Source organism: Xiphias gladius, chromosome 10 (assembly GCF_016859285.1).
Source record: "Xiphias gladius isolate SHS-SW01 ecotype Sanya breed wild chromosome 10, ASM1685928v1, whole genome shotgun sequence".
Lineage (NCBI taxonomy): Eukaryota > Metazoa > Chordata > Actinopteri > Istiophoriformes > Xiphiidae > Xiphias > Xiphias gladius.
Genome location: NC_053409.1, coordinates 11066746 through 11082293, shown reverse-complemented (window position 1 = coordinate 11082293; position 15548 = coordinate 11066746). Strand labels below are relative to the sequence as shown.

Sequence of the window (15548 nt, the reverse complement as noted above, 5' to 3'; positions counted from 1 at the left end):
CACTCAAGGAAGAGGTAGAACAAGTAAAATATGAGTGCATCCATGTGGAAGCTAAAGATGAGAAGGGTGTAAGATGCGCAAGTTATGTCGTGTCTCACTTTTTCTGGAGTGAAGTCAGGATGACCATACCACACTAAATGACTGACTTAAGATCATCTTTGCCCATGTCAGTTTAGACTTTCTCTCCTCGAACAATACGGCTGCTAATGGCTATCAGTCTGCTAACAGCTACGTGTTTACATTCCCCCGTAAATGACTGTAGCACCGAAAAGAACACGCCTTATATAGGCAAAATCCACTGAGTGTAGCATTTGAACTCGTCCCATACCTAAACAGAAAAGATGGCCAAGATATAATCACTGTGAATCTATTTTCTTCCCATGCATGAAAGTCCTGAGACTCTCAGGCTGACTATACATTAAAGAGAAAGTACAATGATATAAGAGCTTCAACATGCTGGCAGGCCTTGTTACACTAACACCATGTGTCTATGTGTATTGGTTCTACTGCTTGAAAGCACCCTTATGTCTGCTTGCATTGCACCTATACGTGGAGATAAGCATGCCTGTGCAGCTTGTTTCAGCCAAGCAGCTGAGCAGGCCGATGGTTCCAGGTTATTTCCACATCGGCCGGCCGGGCCTGGGGGTGCGCTGCAGTCTGACAGAGAGGATGAGGCGGGCTCCACTGCAGCTGTGACTGCTGAACTTGCCAGAGTGAAATAAATCCTGGAAACTGAGAGGCAGCTTTTATGAAATGATGCTACAGGACACATGTGCTACAGAAATTTTATTTAGTCAGTAAGTAGAGTTCTGGGCGTTGTCTTTTGTATCCCAGACTTAAGTTTCATTCCCTCCAAAACATTAATAGTCAGATGTCAGTCCTCATCTGTCTTTAGGAGCCAGACGGAATGGGGTAAAGTATGTCTGTATAGAATCATCTAATTCATCTAGGTTGTAGCTATGATGTCAACTCAAAAAAAGTTTACTTCTTGATTGTTTTTCTGATTTATACGAGAGTGTAGTGTAGCTGCATTGCTCAGGCAAACAAACCATTAACCAATGGCATCACCACAAAAAGAGGGCAGAAAATTTGAAATATCTGAGATGAATTCTTTACTCACAAGCCAAATTCTTTACTCACAACTTGTACTGTTGTATATTCTTAATCATCATCTGTGCAAAACAACAACGGAACCCAGGGTGTGAAGGGCAGACAAATTCAGTTCTCTCCCTTTCTGTAGCACAGAAATGCTCTGTGACGCAGAGAAGGCCTGACCCTTGGAAATGTGAGGCGGTCACGGCCATCTGTCACCTAAAGCCAAATATGACAACTCTCACTTTTGAAGAGCAACGGAGGGCAAGAGGCTGCCGGAGTTGTCTCATCTCCAAGGATCACACTGTTTTGTTTTTGTTTTTTTCATCAGCTTGCTCTAAGAACTGTGATCACTTTTTCTGCACTCATGGACATAAGTATAAACACTCCTGCAGCTTGTTCGAGGGATCTCGGCTGCTCAAGCAGCAGCGAGGGGAGTATCGAATGTCTGTAGTTCATATGAGAGATTCCATCTCCACAGTAAATGGGGACTTAAACTGAACTAATAAGGATGAACTGTGATCACTGGGTTGACAACTGTCGAAACCTTTATGAAACGAAAGGACGGCTTCCCTCAATGAATCTATACCAATCACAAATAAGGGAGCGCAGATAAATAGAAGCAGATAAGTTACGGAAAGATTTTCAAGATTTGAGACAACTGAAATGTCAGTCTGGTAAAAGGGGCTGCAGCAGTGTCAGGACGATGGCCTTCACTGTACATTCAGTTTATTTCTAAAACCACCGTTGCAATGCAGAAAAATGACAAAAGCTGACTAAACTGGAAAGCACTTGGCAGTAGTCATGATTTAAAGTAATTTTAGTGACTTCCCTGGTCTTACTGACGATTCTGCTCCACCGTAATTGCTTCACAATTTAAAATCCCAGATATGCAGCACTGGGGTGTGTGCAAATGGGGCATGTGGTATATAAAGCACACAAGCCCAATATAAGACCACCCACACACACTTATTTCACACTTTCCTCTACAACAGATCTGCTTGCTCCAATTCAGCAGAATGATGAACAAATTTTAAGTGTCATATATTCCTTTTCTTTTGATATATTCCAGTTTTTTCTGTCAAAAAGACATTTTAATTCTCAATGTCTTATTCTTTCCAGTCTGCCAATAACTTACAGTATTTATGAAATGAATCACAAAACAAGTACAATTTTCTGCCCTAATATTGCAATGATATATGTGGTGAGACTACAGCAGGGTGTGAGAGGGAACAGGACAGTGGATGAACTCTGCCCTCCGAGGTCTCCATTGGCTCATCAGCAGAATTGGAGCAGTGAAGGGGGGGTAACCCGACCGCTCGCTGACCCGGCTTCATTTTCAGGATACTAAAATGCACCGAGCTGCTCAAGCGGAACATATGGAAGTGCAAAAGAGAGGGAATCACGGAACATTATCCGCCCAATTACACAATGAGAAGAGCAACCCACTGGTAGTATCCATACTGCACGTAATGTTCAGTTAGCCTGTGGCTGAGCCACTGGCCCTCTCAGCCCTGATCCGACCAGCTCAGCCTCCCCACCTGCAGGGCTCCTAGCCTGGGACAGTCTGCCCTCAAAGAGAGACAGAGACAAATCAGCTCATAAATACGTGAGTCAGTAAAAAGTATGGAAAGGAAAAAGGAACATCTTGGGTCATATCCAAAGAAGAAAAAGCTACTTCATGTAGTATCGGAGCAAACTAAGCAGATGCTCTACAGATGATCTGAATCGTGGTTAACCATTTCTCCATTTTAACCAAGTTTAATGGAAAACGAAAAGCGTAAACACACCGACATTTTGCATGACCAAGTAATGCTCATTCTCAGTCAACAGGGCTCAGGAGTGCAATGTTTGGACTACCAATGACACAAACTCTGCCCTAAGTAAGCTGAGCAGAGTGCTGAACATTGAGAGAGACCTGCATGCATTTGTGCAGACATTGGAATAATTGTCCTCTGTGCACTTCTTGAAAGATATTTTAGGTACCTGTTGTGGTAAATTACACTAAAGTATGCCTTTGCAGTTACATTATCTATTTTGACATTTTAAAATGTTTTTGGACAAATGCTGCATAAATTGCACAGCAAGACATAATAAAAAAGATAGGATCTAAAATGTCCAGTATTTGGTTTGTCCTAATGAGATTTGCCAAGAGGTTTTGAACCACTCAGTGTGGGTTGCACAAACACAAACCATTACTGTGACTGCATATTCTTTCCTTAACTTTTTTAACTTTAGTGATAAGAATCTCTGATAAGCATTTATTCGGTACATCACGTAATTCTATATTATTATTCTGGCTATAGGGATGCAACTGTCGAGGATAAATTCAGAGTCTCAGAACAATCAGCACTTTAGTTTGACAAAAATATTCTAACTCCAGGTTAGAGGTTTCTGGAGCTTTCAACCGATTCTCAGTTTGCCCAGTTGTATTGGATATAAGTCATTAATTGTCCATCACAAACCTTCACATTTATTCTAAAATAACAATATTATCCTGATGTGTAATACTTTATTCTAAAATTAACACAGGAAAAGCCAGAGCTGCCGATGCCAGAAACTGAAACTGGGTCTTTGCAAGTTTTTCCCTTCAGACATCTGTGCATCTAACGTGCCGCATTTTGTCTCTGATGTATCTATATTAATGAATGAAACACTGTGACTAACATACTCTACCTGCTGACAGACGACAAAAAAAGACCTTATATTCCATTTTCAGTTCAAGTGACACTGCAGGTCACATGCAGGATCAAAGACAGACAAGTCGGAGTAAAAATATCATTTTACATACTATGGAGTATGAATATGCATGAAGTTACATACTGTAACACTTCATGAGCAACACTGGATAATGACGAATGACAGCTAAAAAGAAGTGGGTGCAGTGCAGAGGCACAGTCCCAGAAAGGCTGTAAAAAGATATGCAACAACAAGCTCAGTCTTGGCCTTGCAGCCTGGAACATCTTGATCATATACTGTACACAAACTTAAGCACGGTCTGCCATCCTAACACTTTTAACTTGTCTGTGCATATTTTAAAAATCTTTGAGAGCTGTAGAGTATCCTAAAACGTCTGTACACCTAGACACGGTCACGTAAGTGTGCTTGTATCCTTCAAGTGCTGCCCCCCCCCTAAATATCGTCGTCTGCATTTGTATGTTTTTTTGTGTGTTGGATTTTTTTCCACAAATACAAACACGCCTTTTTGACATAGTCTGGTGCACTGACTGCAGTGTCTGTCTCAAATCAACTTGTACGATGAAATTCAAGAGGATGCTCCTCACAATCACTGGATTAGCTTCAGAAAACATCACCGACAAGTGTTGTCTTTCTAGTTTCCAGCTGTGTAAGAAATCTCTCCATGTGCAAGTGATTTATTTCTCAAGGTGGATTTCAACTTTAATTTTCTTTTGGGTAGCCCAAAAGATGATATCTGTACAAACTCATCCGTGCATTGCAAAGTCAGTAAGGAATTTATAGTAATTATAACTCTGACAGTTAATGATTCGCAGCACAAGAGTGGGCAGCTTATGATAACAGAATTTAATTGAAGCAGGTGAGATAAGTAACAGATGTTGTTGTCAAGTTTGTATGAAAGGTTAATTGCAAAAAAGTGAGTCTATGAAATGCAGTAGTCTGCCATGTCTCAAACTAAGATGTGAGGCATTATCCCAGCACTTAGAATGTGATGAATATGGTTAGGTGTGCTGTGCATTAAAACGTTGCAATGACTCATAAGCAAAATACTTTACTAAGAAGCTTAGTACCTCTACTGTGATTCTCCTTTTTTCTTTACGCATAACGCTATGCATTATGGATACCTGAGTGTTAACGAAAGGTGCACTCTGGTGACTCCGAGGGTGAAGTTTATGTCAAATCTTAGTGGTAATGCTGTCCATCTTTCCTGTCCTTTTCCACTGTAAAGATTATAAGGCATGCGATACATTAAAGGTTGTATTTCATTGTTGATGGATGACAGATGTAGCAATCTTACCTTTAAAAAGAGAAGCAACCTGGGCCTAATCCTACTATCGACTTCAACGGCATGTAGACTGCAAAGTGGCCTGTACATTGAGGCTCTAAATCTTACGTCAAAGAGACTGGAATAATCCTCTAATAATAAAGTGTCCCACAAAACCGTAATCGATGCGGTCTCTGTACATTTACGAACTGTGGAAATACTGTAATCCTTTCCTGGTTGAATAACGAGACCCCAACACCAAAGCTGCCACATTTTCAAAAATAAAATTCTCTTGAACCAAACAATTTAAAAACAACGTAAAATACACAATGAGGTGATACACAGGCCTATAGTTTCTACAAAGTAACATGGATGACTGAGCTGAAAAAGGAGAAGAGTGAAAGTTCAGAGGAAAAAATCTGAGTAGGGTGTCTGCAGAGAATTTCAAAATAATATCCACATTTAGTTGTACTGCATTGTCACTTTTAACATCGTCTCCCATCACAGGTTGCTGCATTTATTCAATACCTTGCTGTAATTTGACAACATCCCCCCGCTTTTTGTGCTCTTTTAAATCTTTTAATGGGCCATTAGCCTGACTACTTATGTCTAGAATTACAGAGGCATACAGTTTTCTTGCAGCTTTAAATAAGCTAATGTAAGTCTTCCATCGGGAAGAAGGTGGGAAATGCTTAGCGAACTGTGTCCTACCGTTGTCTGAGCCTGTCTTTGATGAGCTCACGGAGCCGGGGTCATCTGGAAGCCATTTCTACTTGTGCTTTCTCCCTCGTCTCATTTTAATCTCTCAGTGCAGCCGCCACACACACCCCCCCTCCCCCACCGCCCCCGCTCCCCGGGGAAGCCGGAATTCAGTGACCGAGCCCCGCGCACGCCAGGCCGGCATGGCACGCAAGCTCATCCCCGCTCCGCTCCCCTTTGCACGCAAAAACACCACGGGATTAGAAACAAATATCCATATACTGTACATAATAGATGGCCCCTGTCCGGGGTGCCACATTAAGTGAAGATGTATCACGCAGCCTGCACACGGTGAAGACAGAAAGTGTCCAGTCTAGGAGCAGTGTGGGAAAGAAGAAACAGGCTATTATCCTAATAAGTTACTCGATTAATAATAGAAGAAGTTAGGGTTTGTTCGCAGTAGCCTGCTTTATGTGCTGAAATTTCTTGTGACAGCAAATGCATGTCTCAGTCACTTTATTGCTAACTCTTAGTTTAGTAAAGTTATATATATATATATATATATATATATATAGAGAGAGAGAGAGAGATGCAGAAATTTAAACTAAAAGTTTAAGTTGATATGGGTAAGTGCATGCAAAGGTAGTTTTCATGCCTTAGGATCTCGAAATGAATTTACTGTGTGCCACTTTGGAAGAACATTTCATGCTGAAATTGAATGTCTGGATAATGTTTTTTTTCACTAATAGATCCCGTTTGATGAATTCTTAAGTACCCTGCAGTAATACAAGTGTAAACAAAATATCTGTAGTGTGGTGGGTGGTCACCGGGTTGAATCAAAGCCCCAACCTCGACTATGTTGCTACTATGTTCCACTACAGAACCATATGAAAGTGCAGTATGTGTAAGAAAATATTGTGCTTAGGCTAAAAATCCTGCTTTTGGAAAGGGCCTGAATCCATGTTTTCATGGTTTAACCAAGGACCTTAAATCATTCCAGGGGAGCATTCTCCAAATTTAGTGCTCTCCTCTCTTATGTGGCCTGTTTGGTATTGCCTACCGCGACGCATCTTTGGGCACAGCAGGTCTAACACAACAAAGCTATCGAAGATAACCAGATTTGAGCACAGGACATTGGAGCTGCTGTGACACCATAGTTCACCCCACGTTGTATAAGGCAGTCTGGGCCTCTCTATGGATTCCTTTCTCTGTGAGACAGCTTTTTTAACCAGTGAAGCAATGGGAGGTTTTGACGAGCGAGGAATTGCATCTCAATAATTCAGTCTTGTTTTGTGTGCCGGGGCTTCAATGTGCTGTATGTGGTGAAATGTATGTAACACAATACACGCAGAATGTCCGCGGTGTACAAATACTTTGTGATTTATTTATTTTTTTAGCCTTTTATTTTCTTACAATATCAAACATGGATTTAGACCTTTTCCAAAAGTATGATTTTTACCCTTAGCACAACATTTTCCTAAACATATCAAATTTAGAGGATTTGAACCATCATCATCAGTGTTCAACTTCTGGATTATCATTAGGCTATAGTAAGACATTTGTAAAACCGACATATTCCATTCCAGTGCTTTTGAATAATAAAAAAAAATCAATAGTAAATCTGCATTATTGATGTTTTTGACCACTTGGGGGCAGTGCAGCAAGCTGTAAACATACAGAACAACGATATTATCATTTTATAAAGTTATTATGAAGAATATGTTAGCAAGCAGTGGCCTATTAACATATCCATCTGACACAGAACATAATTAGCTTTTGTTTGGAGTCATCTTTCTTCCCACCTGATGAATCTTAGTCCAGTATTTAGCTCTGTTTTGGTCTCTATTAACTCCTGTGGGAAATATCTGTCTCTCTAGCCACTAAATGCTCCACAGCTAGTTGTTAACTTTATCTGCCTGCATCCTGGTGCTGGGCAGGTAGCGTAAAGTGGGTTTATGAGAGTTTTTCTGCTGAAAACAGCTCCCAGCTGTGGCAAGAAATTAGTTTAGTGAGAGCAGTGAAGCTGAACCAAACCAGTAAAGTTGGCGGCCACAAAACCAAAACACTGAGCTGAAAGACACCAAAATGCTCCGTAGAGCTGAGGAGAACTGCAGAGTTGGGTGAAGAAGTCTTTGTGGGTTCATTAATATTAGAAACAACTTTCAATTACACAGTCATTTGATCCTAATTAAAATCTCCAAAATATTGTTTTATGCATCATTAAGTGATACTATGACTTTATTACATTTTCATTCCGGGTGTTACAGGTTTTAAACAAAGGCTTCCACAAAATGAATTAATTTCCTTTTCACATTTAAAAATGACCTATAAAATTTAAGAGCTGAACTCAATAATGCAAGGTTGAAATTGATCTCTTTTTGCATTTGTGAAAGTACCGCTTACTTATACTGCTTCAGCCAAAATCCATTTAGTATCACCCAATTGAAGCAAATTGTGTCTTTGCTCATCTTTTTCAGGCTTCTCACAGACAATCAACAATCAGGTCAGACACTGACATTTTTTCCAAGTATCTCTCTTTCCTCATATTGTGGTCTGGCAAAGGAAAACACTCTAATTTCAGACATCACCATCTCTAACTAGCAATGTCCGGTGGTTACCTCCTGGCTGCCTGAGATGGCGCTTGCCCAGAGGATGTTTTTGTTGGTTTGTTTACTTGTTTGTCTGGGTTATTTTTGGCTGCAGCTTTTTCAGTGTTGGCTCACCTTTGTTCTCTCAAGACAAAAAAAGGCCAAAAACTAAAGCTTCACTCAAATTCCCTAATTCTCTCAGCTCTTCCCTTTCCTAAGTCCCACCAGCTCCCCAACTGCCTGTTGGACCCCTGGCTTTCCTCTCCCTGCTGCCCCCCTCCTCACACCCCAAATCCCTACCCCCCTTCCTTCCTCTGTGCTGTGCGTGACAGTAGCTCACTGAGAAGTGGAAATGAGACTAGTAAACAATGATTAGCTCCAGAGCTGGGGCAGCCTGGTCTACCATTGGTACTGTCTCCTCACAGCGAGCGCCCACCTGCTAGCACATGACATGCAGCGGCATATAGACCCCCCCCGGCCAACTGCTTCCCCCTCACCCAGAGTCAACGCAGGGTCAGGGCCAACCTTTCACAGCCAGGTTACAAGGGGTAATCACTGGCAAACACAGCAGCCGCACGCAAAATGCACACACGACACCCCCTCACACACACACACAGCCACTCCCCCCCACCCCCGACCCGTCCCCACCCACCACCCGACCACCCCCTTCCTCAGCCACAAACCTGGCTCTAATTAGCGTGATGGGGATGCGAGTGGCCACATGTGTATGAAGAGCAGACTCAAGCGAGGAGAAGGAGTTAGTGGTGGTGGTAACGATGAAGGAGGTGGAGGGGGGATTCCCCCTATAGGAACAGAGGAGAGAAGAAACAGTCATCCCCAGTGCAGGGGGATGTATTCGAAGACATTGCTATGTCTCTGGTTAACCGAGGAATCATTCTGGAGGCTTTGGTTCTATGCCACACCGCATTTTTCAAGACAAACAGCTCTGACCCAGCAAAACTCTCGATATCTGTAAAAGGCTGTTTAAGGACCATTATTGTGAAAGAACAACACACGACACCTCTTGTAGTTACACTTCAGTTCCTTTTCTTGTCGCCTTTCTGTTTGTTTTCACAATTTTAACATGCTGTGCCAATAAGAACTGTTATATATCACAACTTGATCAGAAATTGTTGCACATTATGGTTTGTGAATACATGGGTGGATTGTGACAGTATAACTTAATAAAAAGATTTCCGTTCTATTTACTGAAGCAATGAAATGCTTGTTTTGCAGATCCATTCAATTAATCTGAGGGTTGTAAAACATCCACTGTCACAGACGCAGTTGAACTGTGAAATATACAGACAGTGTCTGGTTAATTTTCTGTTTGACTAATGACATTTGTGTGCTGCATGACTTTAACTCTACGGTTTATACAATAATAAATTCTCCCGCCTCCTTTTATCGTTTATTTTTCATAATTGGTCAAACATAGACTCCAAGATTAATATTTACTCTTTGTCATCGAAAATGATGTGCACATTTAATGTTTGTTGCAAAACACATTTATAAAAAGCTAATTAAATATAGTTTGCTACATTTGCCATCATCTTCCTCCATTACGCACCCTCCTCCTCCCCCAACCTCTTCCTGCTAATAATGACTGCCTGTGCGTGTGTGGCAGTTAAGTTTCTGTCCCTCTGACTTCGTACCTTACTTCGGAAATATTTTAGTAGCCTCAATTAGGGTCATTAGCTCCGTGCAAAAATAAACTTCACAGTTGGTGGAAAAACAAGAAACAAATTTTGTCTTCCGCACAGAGAAGGGAAATGTCTTGCCTTGGGAAATCGCATCGCTTTGAACCGAAAGTTCAGTAGAAACACCAAAAGGAAGATTTCCATAAGTCTTGACAATGAATTCCAAGGATATTTATCTATCTATCGATCAATGACAAAAGATTTAAGTACAAATCTCCTGACTCCCACCTAACATGATTGCGCAACTATAACAAGCTCGTGATTTATTACCTGGCAAAAAAAAAAGTTGCATATAACCAAGATTTTGCCTCAGATTTAGTTTCGTTTGTCCTCGATTCAATGTGCTTTTTCTTTTTTCCCCTGAATCAGCCCATATTTCTGAGGGCTCTTGTTTGAAAGGATAACCACTGCGAATGGGGCCACCTGAAGTTTGTGGCGCTATGAGGTGACCTGGAGTGTCATGCGAAACTGCGGTTTATGTGCTGGGGGAAAACAAGGCGTCGTAGCAAATTCGAGTATCAACATTTCAACAAAACATTTCAAAACTGAGTTCGGGTGTTAGTCTGTTGTGGGAGATTTCAGTCAAATTATTTTGCCAGATTAAGAAGCTAAAGTGAATAATTAGTCTGACTTGAAGAAAGAAAGAAAGAAAGAAAAGTTTAAAAAACAAAAACATGACTAATATTTTTAAGGGATCTTTGTTTTAGTGATCTTGAAATTGGTATGTGATATTTTTGAAAATATATCTGTAGTGGAATTTTAAGGTGAAAGCTGCTGATCTATGACATTTTGAGAGTAGTTTATCTTTAAAAAACAAACATTTTAATGTTGCTTCAGTTGCTCTTTCTTCTGTGTTAATTCAGAAAACTTGAAATCAATTTCAGTTTTATTTGTGATCAAGCTGTATAAATCGAACTTCTGAAAAGGCGGCTGCAGGCTCTTTGGAACTTTTCCTCCATTTTATATGTGGCACTAATTGCATTTTTATGACTCGAACCACCGAAAGGAATCTCTGCGAGGGAAAGAAATAAACCACCGCGACAACTTCGGCTTTCCAAGATGAATGCGTTGCTCCATATGGACGAAACATATCGTTAAAGCGCGCCACTGAAGACTCGCCGCTGCACGCACTGATCGCGCCTGGTCCATTTCAGTGACTGCAACTTCCCCAAAGGATGATGCATTTGACTGAGAAGCTGCTTGAGCGTATAAAACGCAGTTTCGGGCAGATCGTAACACAGGCTAATTTACGGAACAGATCGATAAAGTTGCGGCCACGGAACAGAAAATATAATTGACGCTTGAAAATGTCCTTTACAATTTCAATACGAGCAGGCTACAAACTCAGTCTAGAGTTGGACAAACCGTACGCAAACCCCCCCTTTTTTTTTTTCTAGCCACAGTGCGCCCGCTGAGTCTTCTGCAGCCAGAATGTAAATCATGTTAGAAAGATGCACTTTTGAAGCGTGCGAACTCTGCCAGTCCCCCAATTAGTAAAACAAATTGGCTCGACACGTTTCCCGCTGGAATCGGTCACCAGTTGCTGAGTCTCTCTCTCTCTCTCTCTGCGGAGCGGACGACGGACGCTCACGCTCGCACGCTCACAAGTGCGCGCCTCCACGAGCGACCCGACGGCAGGGAGATAATATAGTGGGGTCCGCAGGGCTACCACAATGGGAGGAGTATGAAAGTTACCCTGAGCCCTGCCCACCAAGTGCAAAAGATATAAGACGTTGGAGTGAAGCAAAAAGCAGCCACTTAAGCCTTAAATCTTGATTGAAAAGACAAGAAAAAGAAAAAAAAAAACAACCCAAAAACTTCACCCTAACTCACTTTATTTATTAGTTATTTGAGGTTTTTACCATTATGTCCACACTGGCATTTGACTGACATATCTGAAATATTTTTTCTCACCTGATATGGATATACAGGAGCTTTATTAGTTGTTTTTTTTTTCTTCCAAACATACACCCACAGAGCAGACTTTGTTGAAAAGTGAAGATTTTTTTTTTTTTTTTTTGAGGAACAAATCTGCAGAAAAAGTGGTCACAATGGCGCTGGACACCGAGTTTGGTGTGAAAGGAAGCAGCATCATCAGGGAATGGACTGGACAGGTCCAGCCTGCTCTGGTTGCTTCCTTTGTTTTCCTCTTCTGTCTGGAAGCCTGTCTGTGGGTCAGGAACCTCAGGCTCAAGAGAAGACTGCCGGGACCCTTCGCCTGGCCCGTGGTGGGCAACGCCATGCAGCTGGGCCAGATGCCTCACATCACCTTTGCCAAGCTAGCCAAAAAATATGGCAATGTGTACCAGATACGGCTTGGTTGCAGCGATATTGTGGTTCTCAATGGAGACAGGGCGATACGTCAGGCTCTGATACAGCACAGCACAGAGTTCGCAGGCCGACCAAACTTTGTCTCTTTCCAGATGATCTCTGGAGGCAGGAGTATGACATTTACTAATTACAGCAAACAGTGGAAAGCACACAGGAAAATTGCCCAGTCAAGCCTCAGAGCCTTTTCCTCTGCAAACAGTCAGACCAAAAAAGCCTTTGAGCAACAGGTTACAGCTGAGTCCATGGAACTAGTGCGGGTATTTTTGCGGCACAGCACTGATGGACGGTATTTCGACCCTGCTCAAAAATTTACAGTAGCTGCTGCTAATATCATGTGCGCTCTCTGCTTTGGGAAGCGATACGGACATGATGACCTGGAGTTCAGAACCCTGTTAAAAAGACTGGACAAGTTTGGAGAGACGGTAGGGGCAGGTAGCCTGGTAGATGTCATGCCCTGGCTTCAGTCTTTCCCTAACCCGGTCCGCAGTGTCTATGAAAACTTCAAAAACCTCAATGAGGAGTTTTTCGCTTTTGTGAAAGATAAAGTGGCACAGCACAGAGAGTCCTTTAGCCCTGACGTGACCCGGGACATGAGTGACGCCATCATCAACGTGATCGAGCACGGAAAAGACAGCGGACTCACCAAAGAGTTCGTCGAAGCAACAGTGACAGATCTAATCGGAGCGGGTCAAGACACAATGTCAACTGTCATGCAGTGGATTGTCCTGCTCCTGGTCAAATACCCAGACACACAAGCAAAACTGCAGGAGCTCATAGACAAAGTGGTAGGGCCAGACAGACTGCCATCAACCGAGGACAGAAGCAGCCTGGCATACCTGGACGCGTTCATCTATGAGACTATGCGCTTCACCAGCTTCGTCCCCGTCACCATCCCCCACTCCACAACCTCAGACGTCACTATCGAAGGTCTCCACATCCCCAAAGACACCGTGGTCTTCATCAATCAGTGGTCCGTCAACCATGACCCTCTCAAGTGGAAGGATCCTCACATTTTTGACCCCACCCGGTTCCTTGATGAAAATGGGGCCCTGAATAAAGACGTAACCAACAATGTGATGATTTTTTCAACGGGTAAAAGGCGCTGCATCGGTAACCAGATCGCCAAAGTAGAGGTGTTTTTATTCACAGCAGTGTTACTGCACCAGTGCAGCTTTGAGAGCGATCCCTCTGTGCCCCTCACTCTTGACTGCTCCTACGGGCTCACACTGAAGCCCCTGCGATTCTGTGTCAGCGCAAAGCTCAGGGGAAAGCTGCTCGGTTTAGTCTCCCCAGCATGAACAGCGTGTCCCAATACTGTGACTCAAGGCCAGCAAACACTTCTCCATCAGTGACATTTAACAGTGAGTATCAGCATACCTGCACTAAATACTGTTGTAAGATAGTCATATTTAATAATGATATTTAAAGGATATCTTAACATGGTATATATTTGAATTATTGTTGGTGCAGGGCTGAGAATATGATTTCAAGGATGTATCATTAGCTGCAGGTAGAATTCAAGCCTGTGGACTGTTGGGATCAGTGCAAAAGTGTTACATTTCTGCTCCACAAAATACTCTTTACTTGATCAGATTTTGGACATAATTAATGGTTTAATCCTGAGTTGTGTGCCTGTTTTACTTCCACTATTGAGCATGTACTTGTATGGTGTGTGCAGGAATTAGCTACATTCCTTAAATGTCAATTTAAACTAATATGAAGTGCTTCTGAATGTTATTAAGTCACTTGATGACTTATTGTTCTCAACTGTAATATGTAAGAATATATTTAACCTTTGCCTTGTAAAGCAGTTACAAAATATTTTTTTTTATAATTTCATATTTCAGGTATAATAAGTGTAATGAAATTAAATGTATTTCACTATCTACTGTACTGCAAGCTTATGAACACATTAAAAAAAAGAGTGTTAATCAAAGTAGAAAAAAGGCTGCCATGTTTGTGAAGGAGGAAGTCTTTCATCAAGGAGCATCCATCACAGTCTTAAGGATGAAGAAGAGACATTACCGGGGACCATGAACACTTCACAAACTTTACGTATTCAGGGTTCAGTTTTACTGTACAAGCACTGCAGCGACCCCAAACCAAACCCAAGTCTCAGCAATTCAAACAAAACACATGTGCAGCATTTTTTTTTTTTTTCACTCGTGAGGCACTCTCAAAAACATGTTTGTTTACAAAGTATATTTTTCAAAGCTACATGGATGTCACTGCACCCTATTTAAGCTTCTGCGTTCAGGAATTGATGTTATCATGCCCAAGGGATGTGTTTCTCTGTCTGTGACAAGGCAACAAATTAAACTAAGTAAACCTTGAATGTTAAACAAGTTATTACAGATATTTTGTTATCTGAGTGTTGGTTTTATATGATCGAAAAATAAGCTATATCTGAAATAAATAAAGTGAATTGTCAAGAGTCAATGTGTCCAGTTTAATTGTCAATTTAGCTTTAAGAATGAGGCTGAACGAAAATTTCATAATATTTCTTTAAGCCTGCTAAGCTGGGTGCACAGTACATCCCTGGCTACAATATGAATCTAGTGTCTCAGTCATTTTATAACCACTTTTGGCACTGTCAGAAATGTGCCAACAACGTGACATTAAGAACCACCATCGTTTAGATCTCTGTCATTACTCATGGTTCCAAAAATAGAAACCTCGGAAATACTTGACTTGGCTGAATATCACTAAAACCAAAGCTGATGCTTTTTTAAGTTCTTCCTTTTGTTGCACAAGCACCCACAGTCAGCAGATTTACAGCCAGGTCCACTGTTCTGAATCCTGTTTAAAACTCCATTTTGATGCAGCCACAACCTTAACAGCTACATTATCTCAGGGACCTTTGTTTAAAGGGCTATTATGCCAACAATAACGTTGCATATATATTTTTATGGAGCATAATAAATCGTGCTGTATCAGTTCATTGTTTGGATCTTGAAACTCGCTGCTTTCATGGTGATACCCTAGAGCCCTTTTCCTCGTATAGTTATAATTAAAAGCTTGGCTGTATATAACAGAAACTAAATCATGTTTAAGATGGTCACGGAAATTCCATAGGAAAGTGCAAACAGCTAAATCATCTAAACTCAGAGGAAAAAACAATCAGCTCCACTTCATTGCCCATTACTTACATTGCATGCTACCACTTTAAAATTCAAT

General features: G+C 41.5%; 1 protein-coding gene across 1 annotated transcript; it reads left to right on the top strand.

The window, feature by feature from the left end:
• Nucleotides 1-12091: 12091 nt before the first annotated feature.
• On the top strand, nucleotides 12092-14746 carry LOC120795336 (cytochrome P450 1B1-like). Its single transcript, XM_040137187.1, has one exon. The coding sequence runs from the start codon at nucleotides 12092-12094 to the stop codon at nucleotides 13667-13669; it is 1578 nt and encodes a 525-aa protein (XP_039993121.1). The 3' UTR covers nucleotides 13670-14746.
• The last annotated feature ends 802 nt before the right edge of the window (nucleotides 14747-15548 follow it).